Source organism: Hoplias malabaricus, chromosome 7 (genome assembly GCF_029633855.1).
Source record: "Hoplias malabaricus isolate fHopMal1 chromosome 7, fHopMal1.hap1, whole genome shotgun sequence".
NCBI lineage: Eukaryota > Metazoa > Chordata > Actinopteri > Characiformes > Erythrinidae > Hoplias > Hoplias malabaricus.
Window position 1 is genome coordinate 35,254,613 of NC_089806.1, and position 24,010 is coordinate 35,278,622.

The following is a 24,010-nucleotide window of genomic DNA, read 5'->3' on the forward strand; positions in this document are numbered from 1 at the left end:
TAAATAAAAATAAAATAAAATAAAATAACATCAAAAGATACATTAAATAAAAACGCCCCCCAAAAAACAAACAAAAACTTATTTTGAAATAAAATGTTTTTAACTTCACAGCGACCCTGAAGTGGAAAAGCGGAAAAGATGATGATGATGTTTTTAACTTTATTTATATAGTTCTTACAAATCTGTTGTTGATACAAAACAGCTTTACAGAATTCCAGAAAAAAACAGAGAATATTTAAAATAATATTTAACTCCATCCTCCTTAGTTCAACACTGGAGCAAAACAAAAACTGTGATAAAAATAACTATGCTCATTTTTTAAATTTTCCCATTTCTGTATTCATTGTCGATAATATTAGCTTCACTGAATGAAAGGTTTAAGCACCTGCGGATAAGAAATGTGAATTGCCCCGGAGTGTGAAGCTAGCAGCAAATATGGAGCTAGTAGCAGTCATTTTTGCTTGGCTCCTTTTGTTTTCCATTCTCGTTTTTGCCAAATTAACTCAATACATGTATTTCTCAGTGCTTGTTGTGTAGGTTTTGTTCTGTGTAACCTCATCATGGCACCCTTACATAAATGTGGGGTCAATTGGAGAGACTCAGACTTCAGAAAAAAGATCACAAAAGCTGATTGGGTTGTTTTATTTCACAATTTGTGGGTTGGCAACAGCGCCAGATACCTAAATTAAAGTGAAAATGCAATGAAAAACAGATGTCCTCTTTAGAAGTAATGACATTACATGTTATTTACGTTCAAAATAAAATTTAATTGTATAAAATCTGTAATTTTTACCATAAAAAGAAGCATAAATGTTTAAATAAAATGATACTGACATGAGGTGAAGAATCAAATTGCTTTGTAGTCCCTAAATGAAACAGTTTGTCCCCAAATGGGGTGCCTATGTTTAAATTATATTTTTTTCAGAATCTCTGATAGGAAATGGCTGATTGCTTTGATGAGCTATTTTGCCATCCCACTCCAAGATTTGGAAGACCTTTTACTGGTTGTTGTGACATTAAAATTCAGCTAACTGCAAGGCATGTAAAGGTCTTTGGGAAAAGTAAAAATGCATGCATTTTGTACCTAGTATGCCAAATGCTTACACCTGCTCCAGGTTTGTGTGTGGGTGTGTGTGTGTATGTGTGTGTCTGTTTACCAAATGCTAAGACATGCTAACAGTCAGTACCTGGGAAAAAGTAATTTCTCACGTCCACAGGCCCCCCCCCAAAAAAGAATAAAAACAAAACAAAAAAAACCCCACAAGATTAACTTCCAGACTGTGGTTTTGTTACATTGTTATTCTCACAGGTGTTTCAAGTGCAAGGGAAGCTAAAAAGTTGGACCTAGTCTCCAGATGTTTATATCTTTGTGGGTTTTAGCATAAGCTACTGACCTAGGCTCACTCTTAGAGCAGAGCTCACTGCTGGGACTGGATTAAATGATTGCTAATGTGAGCTGGCACCGAGACGCTGAGGAAAACAGCAGCTAGCGGGCACAACTCACAGAGCGTGGCCTATATAAAACATGAAAGTGTTGTGCCAAGCACACACATACACACACTTCTGAAGACCAGCATGTAGTGGTTACACACCAAAGGGCATGGCTGCCCTATCAGAGTGGTGTATATTGAAGGTTGCTATTCTGAAGCGAATATTTCTGTTCTTTCATAAGTAGTAAAAGAGAGTAGCCGAAACGGGTTGTGGTTCACATGGCTGTAACGAAAGCAGACCAACCACAACAAGGTACACTCTTGGCCACCGGCACTGACCTCCCCCACCCCTTTCCCCCCTCTTTAACAAGGCATTTTAATGAATGATTACACCGTCAAAGAAGTATCCCAGAACAAGGACAAGGCCTTCTCCTGCCACTAACTTCCAAGAATATGATGTTTTCGGTTTGTTTGCCATTCCACTGGACATTTTGTTACTCCAAAACAAGAAACAAAAAACAATAAAGACGTTGGAAATCATAATCTCATCATTTGGTCCAGAAGTGCAGAAAGCAAAGTAATCCTGGTGCCACCTCCGGATCCAAATTACAGGTTTTTCTTGAGATACTTCCAGTTCTGCAGCTGCTGAATGACTCCAATATGTTTTAGCTGCAGACCTTCAGCAGCAGGCCTGTATCATGCTGCTCCAGCAGGAGACCCCCATTACAACAATAAAGGCATGCCACAAGATGTGGAAGTTAAAAGCAGCTCTTTGAAAGGCAATGTATGTGATTTTAATCCAATACACGTGTTATAAAGTTCAGAGGATGTTTCCTCATCATTTACTAGCTCTTTGGTCTGTTTGTGTGCTGGAGACATGGGAAAAAAAACTACTAGCTCTTTTCCACCAAAAGGCTCGGCTCCAGTGTTGGTCTGGCTTAATTCAGTGCCACTGCCAGAGATAAAGTGACAGGGTCACTTTTTTACAGAGGGTTCATATCAGAGTGCGATATAATACACGTGTAAATCTTGCAGAGTTCTGAGCTATCCTAAAGAGCTTGTGAACAGTGGAGAAAAATAGCCTATGCGCCTTGTGTCATGCTAAACTCCACAGCCCCAGAAACACATACAAACAGAGAATGCTCTTGTTATATTTCCTAATATATATATATGTATATATAACCAATTCTAAATCAGTCTGTCCAGCTCCACTGCACAATAACACTTTTTTTTGAGGCTCTGTGATCTTTCTGGCTCTTTCTTAAGCTTGTCTCGTCCACAGACATCACGGTTCGCTTTGGGCACTAACTTTTCTGGTTCACAAACCAAATTATGTGACTGGAAACATGCTGAATGTTGTTTTGCTTTGAGAACAGCAGCTATCTGTCTACATTCTCCTTAATGCTAGATTATTGCAACCTAATGCGCTTTTAATGGACATCGTAAAAGCTAAAGTCTGTCACCCAATGTGTTCTTCTGAATAAGATATCAACTGGGTGTTTGTTCCATTTTTTACTCTTTTGGGAAGACTTTATTAAATGTTGAAACATTTCAATGAGGATTTGATTGCTCTTGACCACATAAACATTAGTGACATCAGATAATGATCACTCATTCAATTAATCATTCATTCATTATCTGTAATCGCTTATCCAGTTCAGGGTTGCGAGCCTACCCGGAATCACTTCTGCGCAAGGCGAGATCACAAACTGGAGGGGGCGCCATTCCTTCACAGGGTGACACACACACTCACAGCTACGGACACTTTTGAGTACCCAATCCTAGTGTGATTTTGGATCCTGGGAGGAAACCGGAGCACCCTGAGGAAACAGGGAGAACACATCAAACTCCTCACAGTCACCCGGAGCAGGACTTGAACTTCCAAACCCAGATCCCTGGAGCTGTGAGACGGCGACATTACCTGCTGCGCAACTGTACCGCCCGTCACATGACTCAGAATGTATTAACTGGAGCTCAGTCCAGAGAAAACATTTCCATTACTCCAAAACTCAATGTTAGGGTCCTTTATATCCCTACAGCTGACACCTGGTATTGGGCATGGTGACCTTAAGCACATGTACAGTGTTCTATTTCATTTCATACCTTCCTGGATTATACAAGCTGTGTGTGTGTCCAACTGAACATCTGAATCCACAGTGGGTACACCTTAAAGTAGCAAGGTTACAGTGTATAAGCAGACAAGATGACAAAAAAGGCAAGAAAAACATAGAATTATGGCTTCCTTAATGGTCTAATAGTTGTTCCTGGAGCTTAAAGCTTTTGGATCTGCCCAAATATGACCCACCCAGAGACCAGCTGACAGCGCCACACACATTTCTGAACTTCTGCCAGCTGGCTACAACCTACATCAACAGGAACACTGTCCTACTTCCACTTTTACAGCAGACGTCTGTTTATACAAAGCTTTATTTATGAGCTTATTAGCTTGGTTATGATTGTGCTGCATCTTCACTCTGTCACAGTCTGCCAGTGGTCGACGTGAATGAGACTGTGGTAGTTTCATACTTGTTTTTAACAGTTTTTGCGAGAAGTTTGTCTTCAAGTCAGAGGTGAGGCAGCTGCGAAATACCACACCTCCCATAACTCCATCACCTGAAAGAAAACTTCACTGACACACCTCTGCCAAAAATGTGTTGGGGTCCATCACTGTGGTGAGTGGAAGATATTGGAGAAGAATAACACTGTGGTATGTGGCAGAGGACTTTTTGAAAATAAAGCCAGCGACATTCAGAATAAAAAAATTCTGAGGATGTTTTCTCAAAGTTTGCTGGCACTCCAGTCCATTTGTGTGATCAAAATCTCTGTAATGTTTTTACGAATCACAGATGTAACTGTCTCAGTGTGCCAGGGTTTCTCTCTCACTACAGGGAAAACAGTATTTTGCTATACTCCTGCTGCATAGGTGGGTATTATTGACTTATTTTTGCTGTAGACATTCTGTAAATTTGGGATTATTGGTTCTGGATTGCAACAGCCACTCAACTCATCCCAAAGGGATTGAATGGAGATCCAGCACTCCAGAATGCAGTCAGCTGCCCAGTTCAGTGCTGGGTGGATTTCCACAATAATGTCTACAATCCTTTGGACAAGTAGTGTGTCTATCAACTGCTGCAGCTGTTTTTTAGTCTTACAAGACACTTGAGAACCTTTTCAAAGTGATTCCAACTGACTTTGCAAAACAACTTCATTCATTCAGAGGAAAGCAAAACACCTTGTAACCTGAGAAAATTACTTGAAATGAGCTCCTGCTCATGAGCTCCTAAATGGTCCATTTCCTGGTTTTCCTTGAGGATTAATGCCTTAATGTCTCTGGCATTTTATCATTAATTAAGTGAGGTAATTGGCCCAATTTTGTAATTCCGAGGTTTTGGAAAAGAAAAACACAATGTGAATGGTTAGATTTGCATTTGCCAAAAATAAGAATTCAGTGCTTAATGCATTGTCCATGTTCACAGTCCACAGAAAAAGTAACCGTTCAAATAACGTAACATGGGTCACAAGGGTCATGTTAGGCCTGTGCTGGATGGTGAAATCATTTTATTCAGGTGAACATGTGAAAAATTTGACTTTTTTTTTATACCAAGTCAGTTTAAATAATACCAAGCAGCAGCTGCAATGCTATCTGACATTTTTTCAAAGTCTGAATTAAAAAAAAACTCCACACTGCATAGTGCACAGTGTAGATCATAAAATAAAAGTTTGGTGCATTAAAAACTGCATTTTACGTCTTTATATTTTTTTTTTAACTTTTTATTCAACAATCCATCTGTGTAACATTTAATGCACTTTGTCTGTGCAGCACTACTAGTTTTATAATCTGTGAAGTGCACTATGTAGGGAGTAGGACACTATTTGGGACAGCATTTTTTTCAGACGTGAAAATACTGTTTCTCATTGAATTGTGGGACAATAGTGCTTTGTGTGCTTTTAGGTCCTTTACACCTTTATTTGCTACACATGGGAAAACATGGGAATTTCTTTTTTAATTCATCCGAGAACTTACATTTACGTTTCGGCATAGCTGCTCGAGATGAGGGTAGGTACATGAGCTTTGCCTGACGTAAACAAGGACTACTGACGTGCAGACTGACCAATTAAATGTTTACAGAGAAGGTTATCGACCAATAACGGTAGCTCTACAGTCAGACCGTCCAATCAGAAGATTTTAGGCTACTACACCACGCCCCCTTCTCACTCAATCGAACCAATCGGAGTAGGGGAGGGCGGGACTAGTTTGTGAACGAAACGCTTCTCGAAGTTCTATGTAAGCTCTAGAAAAACAAAATCCCGGACGTTTGTGAAATTCTGGCCGGACATTTTTTTTAGTCTAAAAAAGAGGATATGTCCGGGTAAAAGAGGACGTCTGGTCACCCTATTTTTGTTCCCCCCTCCCCAAAACAGTCATTGCTAATGCCATCTGTTAGCTAGCCTTTAAGCTATGAAGCTGAGGTCTAAAAAAAATGTCAGAAAACAGACACGGATTATTTTTTATTCTGCAGATAATACAATTTCAGTGGACCGCTCAACATACTGTGAGAACACTTCTATAAATAGGCAGGGTGGGGCAAGATTGTGGCTTTTAGCTAACAAATTGGTTTAACAGGTCAAAGCAGATCATTTGTTACATTAAGCAATGTAATTGTAGTGACATTAAGCAGTTTTCTAAAGCCTCACTCACATACAACATTCATTCATTATCTGTAACCGCTTATCCAATTTAGGGTCGCGGGGGGTCCAGAGCCTACCTGGAATCATTGGGCGCAAGGCAGGAACACACCCTGGAGGGGGCGCCAGTCCTTCACAGGGCAACACAGACACACACACATTCACTCACACCTACGGACGCCAATCCAATCTTGAGTCGCCAATCCACCTGCAACGTGTGTTTTTGGACTGTGGGAGGAAACCCACGCGGACACGGGGGGAACACACCAACTCCTCACAGACAGTCACCCAGAGCGGGAATCGAACCCACAACCTCCAGGCCCCTGGAGCTGTGTGACTGCGACGCTACCTGCTGCGCCACCGTGCCGCCCTTCACATACAACAGCTAAGACATATTTTTACTTGTGTTTCCACCAAGGTATGAAGAAGATTTTTCTGATGCCTGACACTGTGATCTGAGGATGGCCATGTAGTCAGCATTTATACACACACTGTTCAACAAGTGCAGTTCAAGAGCAGTGTTTTTTACGGTAATATCATCTTTGCAAAGCATGATAAATGTGCTATTAAAGGAACACTATGTAGTATACATTAATTCTGATGCTTCAGTGACCTGTAATAGAGAGAACAGTGTCTCTGTTGTTGCTTCTCCAGGCTCAGCACTATAGAAACTATACAATGTAACTTTTGGAGAAGGGTAGGAAACCACTCCCACCTACCACCTCCCCTTGATTTCAGGATAGTGCTGTAAAAGTGTATTGTGAAATACGCTCTATTTTTGTACGGAGATCCCAGGAGTTAAAAAAAATCCTTACCTAGTGTACCTTTAATTTGGTTTTTTTTTTAAGAGCTCTTGTGTCTCCCCCTAGTGTTAGTCACTTTTACAACACTGTACTGAAATGTGGGGGGACAGGGCGTGGGTTCTTTTCCAACCCTCCTCCCTAAGTTACACAGTGCAGATTCTGCAGTGCTAAGCCCGGAAAAGAAACAAGAGAGGCTCCACTCACCCTTTTACAGATCAGTGAAGCTTCACAATGAATCTGAAACTGTAATTTTAACGTGAAAATATTATGTAGTGTTCCTTTAATTCACCAACGTTAAAAGATCTGTTATGTCAATGTGTGGAAAGACTGGTGTCTTAATATGATTGGAAATCAATAAATGAATACGTACTGGGCACAGGTGTAGTTCATACTAAGTGAGAAGCTGTCAATCATTGTAACAACACTACAAAACAAATGGGAAAATTATCTAGTCCTCAGGCTGTCTGTGTGAATACACACACACACACACACACACGTTTTCACACCTGGTTGCTTGCCATTGTTTTTAAGCCCACTCATGTGAGACCCATTTGTGTTTATTGCACTTCCACAGGTTTGATGAGGCGAGGGATGCAAGGAAGCAAAAGCTTAAATAAGCAGTAAACATAACACCCAGGACGTTTGCTTCTCAAAACGTGTTTGGCTTGTGTAAATGTGAGTATGTGTGTGTGCGTGTGTGTTAATGTAACGGGGAGTAAGTAAGGAGTGAATGCAATATGTTGTTAATGCATATGCAGGACTCGTATCTTAACAAGAAGTTTCACTTTAAGTTCATGCAACAAGTTTAGCAGCCAAGAGTTATGATATCTAATTTTAATCTAGGCACAATTTTTATTACTCACTTTAAGGTTCAGTATAAAATGGATGCTATATAAATAGCCAATTATTTTTTGTCAGGTTATATCAGAAGTGTATGTTTCAGGGTATTCTACTCCATTCAACATTTGGGTTAGTGTAGGGCTGAGCAATTAATCGAAAATTAATCAAGATTTACATTCAGAAGCTCTAATCGACATCATTTTCAATTTATATATAAATTATATTGATTTCTTTTAATTCTGTACATCATTTTGTTTTTTTGTTAATTCTGTCAATACACCCCCCACTGGGTGTTTATGTACTGTCCCTTTAAACCCACAAGTAGTCATGTGATCCTGCCCCATCCAACCGGCCACATGGAAGCAACATGGAGGAGAACCTAAACACAACAATTTGAGCAGCTTGTACCTAAGAAAAATGCTATGTCTGTTGTTTGGGCATGTTTTGACTTAGTGATGATGACACTGAACATAAACGAGTCAAATGTAAACACTGACCCAAAGAAAAAAAAAAAGATTTTTGTGACCAAAGTTAATCCCACTCGTCTGTTTCATTCATTCATTCATTATCTGTAAGCCCTTATCCTGTTCAGGGTCGCGGTGGGTCCAGAGCCTACCTGGAATCATTGGGCGCAAGGCGGGGGATACACCCTGGAGGGGGCGCCAGTCCTTCACAACGCAACACACACAAAATTTTGAGTTGCCAATCCACCTACCAACATGTGTTTTTGGACTGTGGGAGGAAACCAGAGCACCCGGAGAAAACCCACGCGGACACAGGGAGAACACACCAACTCCTTACAGACAGTCACCCGGAGCAGGAATCGAACCCACAAACTCCAGACCCCTGGAACTGTGTGACTGCGACACTACCTGCTGCACCACCGTGCTGCCATGGTCTGTATCATGAGCATGAGCATGTACAGTACAAACCCCATTAGTGAACTATGAGGGCAAAAAATAATAATAATAATTGTTCATTTATTGTAACTGAGGTAAAATGTTAAGTTAATCATGGTATTGATTTGGGGTCACATCGCCCAGCACTAGATAAGGTTTTTTGAATTAGGCCCTGTTTCTGCAACCAGGCTGAGAGGGTGGAGACTAGCACATCCTTTTACAGTTACTGGCTAATGTTCCATCATTTCATAGAGCACAGTTTCAATGTTCCATAGCTGTGGAGCAGATGCTATGCATCAGGCATAGTGACCTTAAACTTAAGAGCAGCAGCCTGACAGTGTCTCTTTTACTTTTATGCTTCTCTACGAGGATAATTCTAGTCTGTCCACAATGGGTGTACCTTAAAACAGAGTTCACCATTCATAAAGGGTTTCTATAAACTTCTGGACATGCAGGGTATTGAAAATATGAAGTATATTCACTTGTGCCTGTTATTCAAATTCCTAAATCAGCACAGTCTGCATGTAAGTTATTTCAGAGCCTATAAAACTCAGCAGTTTTCCACCCACGTTAGAACCCATTCAGCACTGTGGGTTTTTCAAACCTCATAAACAAATCAACAATCTGGCAACTGGGTGCCCACCAACAACAAACCCCATTCACGATGGGAGCCTTTAAAATTTGAATGACAGCTCCACACACCCGTTTTCTGTCAGCTTCAGCAACATCTTCCCATCTGCCCTTCGTCCAGACACTTCTCAAGGCCAATGTCTACTTCTGTAAAGCTGTCATTCTACAGCCTCAACAGAATATAAAGGGGCTTTCCTTATTATCATTATTCATAAGAAACCAGCAAAATTACGTGCACACACACACACAGGTGTTGCACTGTACCGAAGCATGGCTGTGTGTGCTGTTGTAAAAAGACACAGTTCACACTTGGGGGATCTGACCCATAAGGAGATGGAGAAAAGCAAAGGAAACATACACACACACAAACAATTGTTCCAGTGTGATGGTCATGTGTGGCTAATCTTTACTCTTTGGTGTGTGTGGGATCAGACAGGTCTGCCTCTAGATCTGTCTAAACATAAGTGTGTCTGTGTGTGTGTGTGTGTCTTATACATATTCTTTTACCTTTATGTATTCGCTTCTTGACTATAGTGACTAATTCATTGTTCACTACCTGAACTGAAGTAGTAGTGATGTCAATCATAAAAACATTTAAAAGCACTTTAAAAAAGGTATATTTTCACCTAAAAACGTCAGTGTCGTTAAAGTTTGGAGTTTAACACAAAACAGGTCGGTTTCCCCGAAAGGGATTAACACAACATTTTTAACAGTGTTTTGCCATTGAAAGTGGGATATACACTCTCAGAAATAAAGGTAAGGTACAGGTACATTATTGCTCCTAAAGGTACAAACCGTGTAAAAGTAACTTATCGTTAACAGTAGCTTTAATTTTATTGTAGAACTGTGTGAATTAAAAGAACATAAGTCCTGGAGACGAAATGGGGCGTACGAAATCAACACTTAACGGTCAAATAACATCCACCTGATTTTCATTTTGTTCATTTTCAGTTAGAACTTCCGGTGAGGCAGTGGACCCCTTAATATCGACTACAAACACAACACTCAAACACTGAACTCTAAATTCAGTGAGTGTTAAAGTTGACAGAGTGCTGCAGTAAACGTCGTTGGCGGATTAGATAAATTTATCCGCTTCAAATGGAGTGAAATCTCAGGAGAAGAGGAGACTGTGAGGCGAAAAGCGAACGAGCCACCGCTGTCTTTGCCGCTTGAGGTAACGGAAAATTAGCTTAACTACCAGATTCATATTCGAATTTTCATTCCACCTTAACATTGGAGGCAGTTTATTTGTCCCGCTGAGAGCACAGAGAGCCGCTGGTTTGACCGCTGTGACTGACTCCGAGCGCCGCGCTGGCTTCCCTCCCACACCAAAGTAACACGGTATTCAGAGTAAAGTCAGCCAGTCACAGCACTCAAATAAACACCACACTCTCTGCGCTTCTAGCCTTAAACCTGTCACAATTCGATGCTAAACTATCTTAATGATTTTCCCCATACACCTTAAACGGAGGCAGATATTGGCTTTCCCAGTTTTCTTATTTAAATGTTTATTTCTAACTTAAACGATTCCGTTTACGAGACTAACACCAGCCCCTTATTTGAATGTTCTGTTCCACCTTAAAACGGCGGTTAAACAAGGCTGACGTTAGCTTTTGAAAATCTCGTTACTCAATTTCTTTTTTTTTTTTTGAACAAACAAAACGCTGACTATTCCTTCAGTGCCATTGTTATTTCTCGCTATCCCCGTATACACCACGAAAATTTCTCATTTAATACCGCTTGCTATTCGCCATTTTCTTAAAACAAACACGTTAAAAAACATATTCCTTAGCTCAAGGTAAAATGTACCCCTGAGGGTAACCGTCACAGTGACGGTTTTTCTGACAGTGAAGTACAGAACTAGGCTTAATCCCTGTCTGGAAAACAACCCCAAAAATTATTTAAAAAACCCCTTATAATTTCAAGCTCAACAAGTACATATGATTTAATTAATTAATTACTCATTAATGTGAATAATTCCTTATGGAGCGTTTTGTGAACTAATGGATCCTGACTGAAGTTACAAGCCAGCTCCATGATTCAAACCATAAGGCATTTTCTCATTTACTTATTCCCATTCAGCCTACAGCAGTTTAGGCAGCCCATTCCCATTAAAGTTATGAGTGTTGGTGCTGCACACGGTGTGTAACACAGTTTCTGTAGTAGTTGTTGGAGGAATGTTTAAATGTTGTGCAGCTCCTGGCAGCGGGAAAACAGATGCAGCTTTCTAAAGAATAAACAGCACTGCAAGATATCTGAAATGTGCTGTTCATGTTCCTGGACTGTCCCGGTGTTCCAAAGTTTGGTCCAGACTGCTCTATACAGGGAAGCCAATAAGAAAAGAGGGCACTTATACATGTCTTAAAGGGAGTGTAACAGCCTCTTCACATTCAGAGGAATAATGGTCATGTACAAGTGAATTATGGATGTGTCTGATGCATGAAACCAGACATACAAGGCAAGTAGAATTCAGATAAAAATAATATTTAAGAAATATATAATATTTTTTTTTTTGTCCCAAACTTTTGGTTTAAAAACTGTAAAACATCAATGAAACACTTAACTCCCATTCTCTCTAGAGACACGGAGTGGTCAGAGTGGTCAGGGATTCAGGGATATAACTCAAGCTCTATAATGGAGTTATGATGAGGCAGACCTCAGGGTGTGTAAATGGAAAACTGAACTAGTGGCCACAACTCCAGTTTGCTTTTATTCTGTATTCACCAGAGATATCCTCCTTCTTTAAAGGAATTTGTGTGTGTGTGTGTGGATAGCGCATCACTACGTGGGTCCACAAGGCATAATGTCCCAAACTAGCATGATTAAAGAGGCTGTGAGACAAAGGCTGTTAGATGCACACACATCCCCAAAGAGGTGGCTAAACAAACACACACACAGACACACATACAGTCTGTGTCTGGCCCTGTGCTTAGCGGAGTATTTTAGAGCATCACTGGAGGGTCTTGCCTCTCTACAGAAACCAAAACATTCCACACATGCCTCTGTGTCCTGACTGCTTATAGAACTACCATCCGAGAAAGAGAGAGAGAGAGAGACCCATGCAGACAGACTGTGAGTAGTGATTAAAAACAAAGAAATAAAATGCACAAAAAAATAAGATGATAATAGTGCTTGTCATGGAATTTGATTTCAAACATCCAAAAAAACAGCCATATAAAGTAATGTGCCCCTAAGATTATTATTTTTAAAAACAATTTGTCTTCTCAATTAGTGTGGTGCTTGTATACAATTATTTAAAATTACAACAAATACAGTATCATAAGTACAGTACATGTAAAAAGGACCCCCCCTCCCCCCAAAAAAAGTAGAAGTGTTGTGAGCGAACGTGAAGAACAAAGTTTGTTTCCATATATTCTCCATCATAGAGGCTTAATAGCACACTTGATTTAACATAATGAAGGATCTGTTAATCAGTAAAATTGGGTATTGGGTAATAACCTCTGCAACAAAGAGATTAGGAAAGGGTTAAATCAACACATTCACAAACAGAATATCACTATTACTGTAATATATTTAATTCTAATATTGGAATAAACAGAACTCTTGCACAGTAAGTCAATGTATTACTCTTTTTTTATTAATCTGATATATGCCTTTGACATTTTCTGTTCCACCTTAAAACATGCACTGCTTAGCACATCTTAAAACATGGAAACTTTGGAATGCCAATATCAGCTTTGTTACACACTGCACTTTGGCTCTGGCTGTAGATGGTGTTAGATTTCTAAGTGAGGACAAGTCGGGCTGGATGTTAATGGATACACACTTGTTTTTGAGCATAGTACAGAATAGTTGTATATTTAAGTCTGTAGACAATTTTTTTTTTATTAATAAATTTAGTTACTTTAAATCACACCCATTGTGAACACAGATACGATCATTCAACTGTGCACAAACAACATGAAAATCACTGCCAATATGGGGTGCTCTGGAGTAGCTGTACATGACACTAAGGACATCAAACTCAAGGCCAAGCATCCCTCAGCTATGGGCTGTGAGCAAACGTGTCAACAGGCATTAGGCCAGTGTGTGTGTGAGTGTGTGTTTGTCTGAGGCCCAGATCATGGAAACCCAAGATGACCTGAGGGATTACAGGCTGAGGAGTCAGAACAGTCCTTATCCAGATGTTTATCACATCATTTAAGACTAGAGTACAAATTTGTCTGTGTCTCTTAAACCTTATGTATGTGTTTTCATGGAGGGAGTGTGTGTGTTTTGGAGGATGGAGAAAAGAAATGGAGAGAAGATTTGTTTCTCACTAATATATTGATTGTAGGCATAACTATTTCAACTTGTCATAAACCCAGCACTGTCGTTCTGTACACACACACACAGTGAAATACAATGAACAAAACATACACTTATAATTAAACCATTTAGCAGATGCTTTAACTCCATTATAACACCATTCTAATCATGTTACAGAGGGATTGTAATGTTGGGAGTCTTGCCTAAGGACTCTAACCCCATCAGGGTAAATACATCATACTTCACAAGTAACACACTACACAAAACAGACATCCGTTTATTAAAATAATTTAAAATTTAGACTGCAAAAAATATCTGCTATTAAATATAATAAGCATGTTCAATGATGATAGACGGTAATTACAAAAAATGTAATTAAGTTATTGATATACCTTTTTTAAATACCTAATGCATATTTACGTGTTATTTCTTTTTCTGCTCCTTTTTGCTAAATAGTGCTGCCTGATATGTTTTGGCATCTTCTCTGCTTTAACGTTCCTGATCCAGTTAATCAGCTCATTTATGCCTTCATCAGTTGAAGTGGGAGCAGGGAAACCCAAACTATGCAGGACAGGGCTGGCAACCACTGACCTAACACATATTTCCTAACATATGCAACTGCAATATCTAACACACTGCCCTTTAATACACAGCACATCTAAACTACTGTCAAACAAGACCTAATACACAGTCTCATACTCATAAGCGAACACACTGTTCCAGTTTTACCACCATCAAATACGAATATGACATCGCCTGGACCTCATACACACACATGACTACAGACAGTGTAAGTCACTGCAAGTCACTGTCAGATACATAGTCGTATCAGAATGTTTTGACCAACTCCTTGTATGATTTGGCTGGTGGATCATTCTCAGCCCTGGTACAAGTGGATCAGGCACAGCAGTGCTGCTCGTTTTTTTAAACACCACGTCCATTTACAACTATCTACCTACTTAGTCCATATTTTAAAATTTAGAAATCAGAGAGACTAACTCATCTGTTTGGGTGGACGTCCTCTAGTCCTTCATCAGTGAACACAGGACGCTGTTGGCTGGATATTTTGGGTTGGTCGACAATTCTCAGGCCAGCACTGACAATGAGGGCTTTAAAAACGCCAGCGGCGCTGCTATGTCTGATCCACCAGTAACACTAACATCAGTATCACTGCAGAATCATCCTTCACCTGAATCATGCTTTTTAGCGGTCCTGACCATTTAAACAACAGGGTGAAAGGTGGCAAACAAGTATGCAGTGCAACAGATGAACTATAATCTCTTAATAGACCTAATACTGCCAAACACATGTAAACAGTCTCCAAGTATCTAACTCACAAACAAACACCTCACTTTCAAATGTAACCAAATACAGATCTTCAATACCCTTCTTACTGTCTCATATAATACCCCAAATGATCTAGCATCTGTCTTATAGGCCCATCACAATAATTACATAATCAAAATTATTTAATCAGTATTATTTAAGCTCATTTAAATAGAGTTAGAGTTTAAAACGATCTCAAGATATTTAACACACTGCCCCAATAACTTAATAATTCATAACACAGACTTGTATAAAACACTACCTCAAATAACACTCTCATAATACCTAACTATAGTAATAAATCACATTACAGTGTATAGCATTGGACCCAGATGACCCAAAACTGCCACAAAATACCCAACACTGTCCCGAATGACCTAATAACTGTCTCATAACTGTAATGCAGTGTCTTGTCTAAAGTACTGTCTCAAATGACCCAAACATTTCTCATAATACATAATGCATTACTTCATATAACACAATGCCCTAAATGACTCAACAATTGCCCCTTAATATTAGTGATGTTTGGTTTATAGCAGCATCAGCAGATAATTTCTTTGGGCTGATGGTTTGATTTTGCTGATATTTCAAAACAATAACGGCTGACACATTTACTTTATGCTGGAAGAAGACTGGGTGACACATTCTAAAACAATAGACTGATGATTGTGTTAGAAAAATGATTTGGCTCAGATTCTTCCTCATCTGACAGTGTGTTGAAGCACAAAGGCAGTATTGAATCAATCATTTCTGTATTATTGTTGAATAGTTACACTGCTAAAGGTCCACTATTTTTGTTGTCTAATCCTTTATTTGAGAACTTTTCAATTATTTATTTTATTACTTTATTTTACTTGTTTATTTAAAAAAATAGACAATTCCCAATTCCAATCCAAACCACTTTTTATTTGTATAGAATTCAGAGAATGTTTCCTCACCATTTGCTAGCTCTCTGGTGTGTTTGGGCACTTGAAAAATGGTCCGACGTTTGTATGCAGCACTAGCTCTGTAAATGGGGATACAAGAGTCTCGCTCTGAAATGGCTCAGGATTCTCTCTGCCACAGCCAAGAAATGGCAGAGACCTCAGACCATTAAACAGCATGAAAATGGTGGAGAATTTTGCTCTATTCCTGCCCCATAGGTGGGTAAATGTTGACTAATTTTGCTGTTTAAGATGCATTAATCAACTTAAGATGAAACTAACACTAATCTCAGCCACTGATGCTCCTCCCACAAGTTGACGGAGTGTTCAGTACATGGATCTGGCCGCACTGTCAGGATTCTGCCAGTTGCATTGTGATTGGCTCTCTGTACATCAGTGTATACACACATCCTACTAGCTCTGCTATTGTCCCAGCGTGAAAGACTGCCTCCACACGTCATGCCAAAAGCGCAGACTTGTGATTGGTACTTTTTCATGGCAGTCAAATTTCTTTTCCTGCAGTAGGTGCCGGTTTTTGGCCATGTTATATGGAGAAAAGTACCACACTCTTCGTAGTGTCTGGCATTGCGAGACTAAACTAACACTAACTTTCCATGAAAGTAAACACAAACTGAAAGCGATACAAATCTAAACCAAATGAGTTTGTGGTAATTCAAGCAGTGAATAAAAACTTAGACAAGTTAAACTTCAGCCACAAACAAGCTACACTCTTTCTTACTCAAACATATCGTTCCATCTTAAAAGCTTCTGAACCAACTGCTGTGAAAAAAATATCAGTTGGTCATAATCATCTATGTTTTCTTAAGGACCAGTTAGCTAACTGTGGCTAATAATTATCTCAGGAGGTACCTTTCATTTTATTGTTTGTAAACAAAGGTTGAAAGCTAAAATAATATGCAAATACGTGTTACATTTGTCTATAATCTACATCCGGGGTGTCTTTTTAGTATTTTATAAATTGTGTATATCAGCATCAATACTGCATTGAAAAATACGTACGTATATATGATCAGAGAATGCCATCGGCCCAGAATTCCCATATCAGTGCAAGCCTTCGTAATATCTAACACACTTCCCCAAATGATCTAACAACAAAACTCCAATAACTTGCACTCCCAAGTGAACAAAAATTCATCTAAAATTAATAAATACTATATAACAAACTCTCCAAAAATCCACATCACACTGCTTTATTTAGTTTAACCCCGGTCGTTTGATAACTAACACAATTCGCCTAAGTACGTACTCTGAAACATCTGAATCTGCACTGAACTAAAATCTAAACCTAGAGAGAACAGCAGCTATTCTTGTCACCACAAAAGCCAACTGGACCTCATATGGACAACTGTCATCCCAATATAAACATCATGTGTGTGTTTATGTAAAAGTATTGGGACAGACAAAGGTCAGCGACTGGCACCTGATGACCGTAATCTGGCTGGAGGCTGGTATAAATCAGTGTTATCTGTGCGCACACACTCACCAGTGCGCTGACGTGTTGAGGCTTTCCTGAACAGTTTCACTCACACAGCACATCAGCTCAGGAATTAGCATCCACCACGAAGAGCAGCAACACAGCGCTGATAAGAAATGAACTTATTTCCTACGAATTTTTAACATACAGAGAGACTTAAACAAGACCTTACCTTGAACTCCTTCAGCAATCTCTTTTTGGCCAAGGGGTACATTTTAAGAGGGGCCACTGTTTTCGGGTCATTTTCATGGGGAAGTTGGATGTTAGCTAAGTATAATATATCCCAGTGAATCAAATCATTTAAGACATTTCACACGACTGGAAGTGCAGTGATACTAATAATCAGCACGGCTGTGATTCGATCCTAGTCCTTTTCACTTTAACAACAGTTCTACAAACAGTAGAAATCAGTTAAAAGTAGCAACAGATTATATTTTGTTTGCTATTTAATGCCATAGGGTAATGTCTGAAAAAAATTTCTAGCCTTTCTCAATTCCCTATAAAAATAGTGCACTGTGTGAGTAATATAGGGAATAGTGAATAGGGAGGGTGGCACCGTGGCGCAGCAGGTAGTGTCGCAGTCACACAGCTCCAGGGTCCTGGAGGTTGTGGGTTCAAGGCCCTTTCCAGGTGACAGTCTGTGAGGAGCACCTCTGGGTGCTCCTACTGTCCAAAAACCACACATTGGTACACCTACCAATTGAGATTGTTGCCTCAAAAGTGTCCATAGGTGTGAGTGTGTCTGTTTGTTGCCCTGTGAAGGACTGGCGCCCCCTCCAGGGTGTATTCCCACCTTATTCCTATTTGCACAATGATTCCAGTTAGGCTCTGGACCCACCTCGACCCTGAACTGGATAAGCACTCACAGATAATAAATTAATGAATAGGGAACAATTTCAGTCACAAGCCAGGACTGGACTGTTGCCAAGCAACACAACTATTTTCCTGCACACTACCTTGCTACATTGTGTAGGTTTACGTTACCACTGTGCAAGTATTTTGCATCATGTACTTTTATTTGTATAATGTTTTGAGCAACACTAGGAAGTATTTTTTACCTCAAAATTACAGCTTTAAAATCCATTGCGATGCTTTACTGACCTGTAATGGAGGCTATAACTTTGTTGCTGTTCCAGCCTCAGCACTGCACTATGTAGCTAACTTTTGGATGTTATTTCAGGACAGTGTTGTAGAAATGAATTACACTCTGCAGTTGTAGGGAGAACTTGAGAGCACAAATACGCAATCATATTTAGCTTTAAACCTGCCCAACATTACACATACACAGTTAGAAGTCAGAATGCTGTCACACTCTGGAATGTCTCATATCCAGTCCAATTTCTTGTTGGGTACAAACCAGTGTTCTTTTTTACTTAAGCCATTTTTAATGATAATTCAGTTAATAAAACTGTGTAGTGTGCCATGTCCCTCTTATTTGTATCAACGTTATCTATCTACACACAAAATAAACTTTATAACACAAACAAAATACAGTGTGAAGGAAGCTGATTGGCAGTGTGTTTAAGAACTCCACTGAAGGCTGCTCTAAATTTCAGGCTTTTTGTGGCTGTTTACTCTCCTCAACCCCCCATTCTTTCCATCTTATTTTGTAATAGTTATGACATGACACATTGATTGGAATACTTTTGGAAACAGGAGCTATACTCTTTCCATTTTCTATTGCACATTAATTTCTTTCCCCCCATTTTGTTTATATTTGCTCTTTAGTGTATTCTGTATCCTCTTCTATTAACATTTACTACTTTTTTTTCTTGACTTGTCAGTCCTTTCTTATTGTAGTACAAGTCTAGGCTAGTTTTAAGTATGAAATTTGTAGTTTGTATGTGGTTGCTATTATTGTATTTAGAGTTTACACCATCTATCATGGGAACCCCCCCCACCCCCCAAACTTGTGTGACCAAATGTGCCCCCTGCGTCTAGGGCTGCGAAGAGGGAAAGGGGAAAAACTTGCTGTGACTTGTTAAACCCTTCAAGAACACACACACAGAGAGAGGGAGAGATTCCAGACTTAGCCTCTGACTTACCGAGATAGTTGCGGAGCTCCAGCAGGACTTTGGGGGGTCCTCCGTTTAGCTGGATGAACAGGGAGCCCAGGCAGAAGAGCAGCAGCGAGGCCATGCAGAGCGCCAGATCCCGCGGAGCGCAGCGCGGCCACACCGCCCACACTGCACCTCTGCCCGGGCCCGAGCTGCAGCTGCCGCCGCTCTTCATCCTCTCAACACATGGAAGGGTCCACAGCGGCTCTCAGCCATCGGCAGCGGTCAGACTAACATTTACCCCAGCCTTTAACTTACAGTAATACCTGCACCAGCGTTTTACCCCAGCGTTTACGCCAGTAGTCACGTTACACGAACATCTGCACCAGCGTTTAATACAGTCCAGCTGAACACACAGCTAACGGTCTGAACTCTCCGTCACTTTCTTACTCTTCTCTCTCACTCTCACTCTCAGGATTTCTCCCCCGAACTCTTTCTCTTCTCCCTCCCTTTAGCTCACTATTTCCCCCCTTTACACTCTTTAACTTCTCTCTCTCTTTCTCGGTGTCTTTCTTTTTCTAAGGTCTCTCTCTCGTCTCTTCGCTATGAGTGCGAGTGGAATGAGGGATCCAACGTGTGCGTCTGTGTATGCTTGTGTGTGTGTGTGTGTGTGTGTGCTGGTGTCGGGTTTCTGAGCGCAGTGGAGGAAAAGTTCAGGCGGAGGACTGATGATGGAAGACGGGCTCTCTCACCAGCACCCCCACATGGACATAAACGGTGATGCAACTAATGGAACACACAAGCCCGGTCCCATTTCATCCCTTAGCCTACAACCTAGACCTTTCTCTCTGTTGTCAGGGATAGGAGTGTCTTAATTCATGTTGGGAATGAGGGAGAGGGGAGGGCTATTTACCCCATAATTTTTATTTATTTGGTTGTTTGTTTTCAGTGGCAAAATTCAAACGAAGGACTATGAATTTATTGTAAATCATTGACTAGATGACTCCATACGACCTAAGAGAGCCACAAATGTCAGTATTTTGCCTCTTAACTATGATAACCATTATACAGTCTTAGTTTAATGTAGGTACAATGTATTATGTCTCATTTTATTTCATAATAAGCAGAAAACATTATTAGTATTACGCTGATATCTTGGTAGTTTGCTAGTAAATTTCCACCTAAACTTGTGAAGCAGCTACAATCTAGCACCTGTGGCTACTGCTGCATTTAAGGTGGAACTGGAAGTCTAGAAGAGAAAGCTGCCAAATAAGCAACTGAATTCAGTTTCATAGGAGTCAGGAGTGGGTGATTAATATAGGATTCTCAAACGCTTTTGAAGTTGTATGATGCTTAAATTCAAAAATGTTAAAGGGACACATTATTTTTACCTTATAATTACAGCTTGAAAATGATTGTGATGCTCCACTGACCTGTAATAGGTGCCTCACTGTGAAACTTCAGCAGCAAGGGCTGGAGGCACTTGCGAGAACTCTGAATTATGAAAACTGTGTAATAGTTTTTGTAACTTACAAATGAAGAATTTTCAGTGACACACGTACCACTGACCTAATCAATCCTTCATCCTAATCAATCAATCAATCAATGTGATGTTTGATTAAAAAAACAAAAAAACGGCACTTTCTCCTCCCTCAACATTTACAGCTGAGAGTCTGTTGAACAAGGAACCTTACCTTTAAGGCTGGAGATATACTTGATGTTAACTACACGTCATGGCTGTTTTGCGTATCCTGCATATGTTTGGTGCGTTGGTTGTGCACTCCCTCAGAAAATGAACTCAATGCATACGCAAGGTGCAGTACTTGTGAAAACAGTTTGTGAACAGTTATGTTCACGATGCAGATGGTTGTCTACACAAATGTATGGCCAAACAGCTCCCCAGGTGCTGAGAATGCCTGTCCACAGCTCATAGCGTGTGTGTGTTTACCATGAATGAGTTAAAAGCCGAGGCACAATTGTGTTGAACTTTGTGCAGTGACATTTAGGGATGATGTAATGCCATTTTTAGTGGTTTCTAATATTATGCATATTTTTACGTAAATACTAAATTTAGTGGTGTTCATTGAAATGTTCACCTATTTGTTCAATAGTCTGAGCCTGTGTGAATCACTGAAGTATGGGACCCTTTCCCTCTCAATTTCTTCTTTTAAAATGGAAATGAACACTTCTCCCTTTGTCCAGCACAACACAACACATCTTCCTTAAGCTCACATTTGTTCTGGTCCCATGTATTTATCATGCCATGCTGTAAGGCTGGATGTTATGTTTTACCAGAGTTATTTATTTCACAGCAGCTAATGCAACCTGAGACTATTTTCTGCTGTGTAAAATACACACACCAGTCTATCCTTGTGCACCTCCTGTCCAAAGTCTTAATCAAAACCCACACAGTAATATAATGCCTGTTATTGCACAGAGGTCCCATTTTTATGATCTGAAATGTCTAAATTAAAACAGCAGGAAGTCACATATTTTCCACCAGTCACCCACACATACAGGAGTATGTCTGTCTAAAACTCACTATAGTTTAGTTTTTGTAAGGTGTAAAATATCACTCCACTCTATGCTCACTATGTTTCACTAGCCTCTTTATCTTTTGATAAAGATGTCACAGAAAATGGTTTTCCTTCAGCACAGTTCCAACAAACATTTTACCATCGCAGTGCTATGCTTTAAACATGTTTGATTTCAGTGTTCAGAAATAACAGTTTCAATTTGTGACTCCTAGAGATGGATGAACTCATTTGAATAGTAGAGTTCTGGTTTGGTATGTTTAGTATTCAGATGAAAATGTAAATTATTTAATGGATACGTTACTACTAAATTCAGGGTAGGTGTCTTCACCATGTGCTAGCTTTTGTGTTTTTGAATGCTTGAAAAAGCTCCAGTGCTCATACATAGGCCTAGCTTGGTAAATTGGTTGGTGTTTGCGGAGCTTCTCACTGGCTGAGCCACAAGAACTGGAACTGGCATATGAAGTCATTTGGATGGTGGAGAGACTTCAGAAATCTGAAAAGTGATGAGGATGTTGCTTTGTTGTTTCTCTGCCAAGAACAGAATAAAAGGAAGCTTAGCATGTCTTACCAAGCAACCTTGGTTTTTTTTTTTTTTTTTTATTTTTTTTTTTTTTTTTAACCAGTTTCCAGTACACTGGAACTGACCCAAATGCTGAAGACCATCAACTCTGCAAAAGTAAACAAGTAAACACAGACCGAAGTGCTACAAAACTTAACGGCTCAAGTTACAAATGAGTTCCTGTGGTAATTCAGTGAATAAAATACTTACAATTTAAACTTTAACCACGAAAAAGCTTCACTCAGCTTCTTACTCAATTTAATTTAATGGAAGGGTAATTTATTTAAAATTAATTATATATAAATTGCAGAATATAGGTTTAAATCTGGGCGGCACGGTGGCGTCGAAGTCACACAGCTTCAGGGGCCTGGAGGTTGTGGGTTCGATTCCCGCTCCGGGTGACTGTCTGTGAGGAGTTGGTGTGTTCTCCCTGTGTCCGCGTGGGTTTCCTCCGGGTGCTCTGGTTTCCTCCCACAGTCCAAAAACACACACTGGTAGGTGGATTGGCGACTCAAAAGTGTCCGTAGGTGTGAGTGAATGTGTGTGTGTGTTGCCCTGTGAAGGACTGGCGCCCCCTCCAGGGTGTATTCCTGCCTTGCGCCCAATGATTCCAGGTAGACTCTGGACCCACCGCGACCCTGAATTGGATAAGCGCTTACAGATAATGAATGAATGAATATTTAAAACTCCATGCTTTCTTTCCTTCCAAAGTCCATTTCTCTGATGTTATTGGGTTGATATCCTAGATGTTCCCACTCATCACTTATTAACCCTCTCAACCCCCATATTTGTTCTCTAGGTGAATCTGCCCATTGTCTGTTGTTTTCACTTGAGATAAGCACCAGCACGTTACACCAATCAACCATAGCATTATGACCACCTCGTTTGTACACTTACTGTCCATTCTGAGTTCCACTGACCATACAGGAGCACTTTGTAATCCATTTGTTGTTCTGTACATTTTATTTACCCCTTTCACCCTGTTCTTCAATTGTCAGGGCCTCCAGATGCCGGTTCTCTGCCGTGAGCAGAAAGAGAAATCCTAGAACATCAGGCCAAGGTAATTATTTATTTATTTATTTATTTATATTATATTATATTTTATATTTTTATTTTTTTTTTATTTTTTTTTAAAAACCTATATACTGAGAGTAGGGCTTTGTCAACACATCAGACCTGCTTCCAGGTCCAGGTCTTCGAGACTGAAGCTTTTTGAAACACTTTTTGACCCAAAGGTGGAGAAGCAAATACACACACACACACACACTCACATCGGAGGCAAAGAATTTTCTTTATTACACTTCAGAATGACAAATAGATTTAATTTTTTTTTTCAATACACAAGCAAAATCTTTATAGACAATAATTAGCTAGTCGAAACCAGATAAAATCATTTGTACACATCATATTTTACAATAGATATTGTAGCAGGACACCGGCTAAAGCAATATGCAAAAGAGTATTGCTATTTCTTTATATAATACAGCTAATAATTACAGTTTGATATGAAAAGCAAAAAATAAGTTATTTAAATATCAATTACATATACAGAATGTGCAACACCTGTCCATTTCATATATGTAATTAGAATTTTTATTGTTTAGGACATTGAAATT

The 24,010-nt window shown here is 39.8% G+C and overlaps 1 protein-coding gene and 1 long non-coding RNA gene across 3 annotated transcripts in view; one reads left to right on the forward strand and one right to left on the reverse strand.

The window, feature by feature from the left end:
* usta (uronyl 2-sulfotransferase a) overlaps positions 1-19,902 on the reverse strand; it is a 132,926-nt gene extending 113,024 nt beyond the window's left edge. The window contains exon 1 of the mRNA XM_066677651.1: positions 19,347-19,902. Coding sequence (XP_066533748.1) covers positions 19,347-19,533 — 187 coding nt within the window. The 5' untranslated portion in view covers positions 19,534-19,902. The remainder of the gene's footprint in view (positions 1-19,346) is intronic.
* LOC136702543 (uncharacterized) overlaps positions 10,218-24,010 on the forward strand; it is a 28,450-nt gene continuing 14,657 nt past the window's right edge. Inside the window, exons 1-2 of one of the 2 annotated variants that reach the window (XR_010803926.1) lie at positions 10,218-10,462; positions 23,393-23,454. This is a non-coding gene — a long non-coding RNA (uncharacterized lncRNA). The remainder of the gene's footprint in view (positions 10,463-23,392; positions 23,455-24,010) is intronic. The other variant, XR_010803927.1, reaches the window with a different exon arrangement.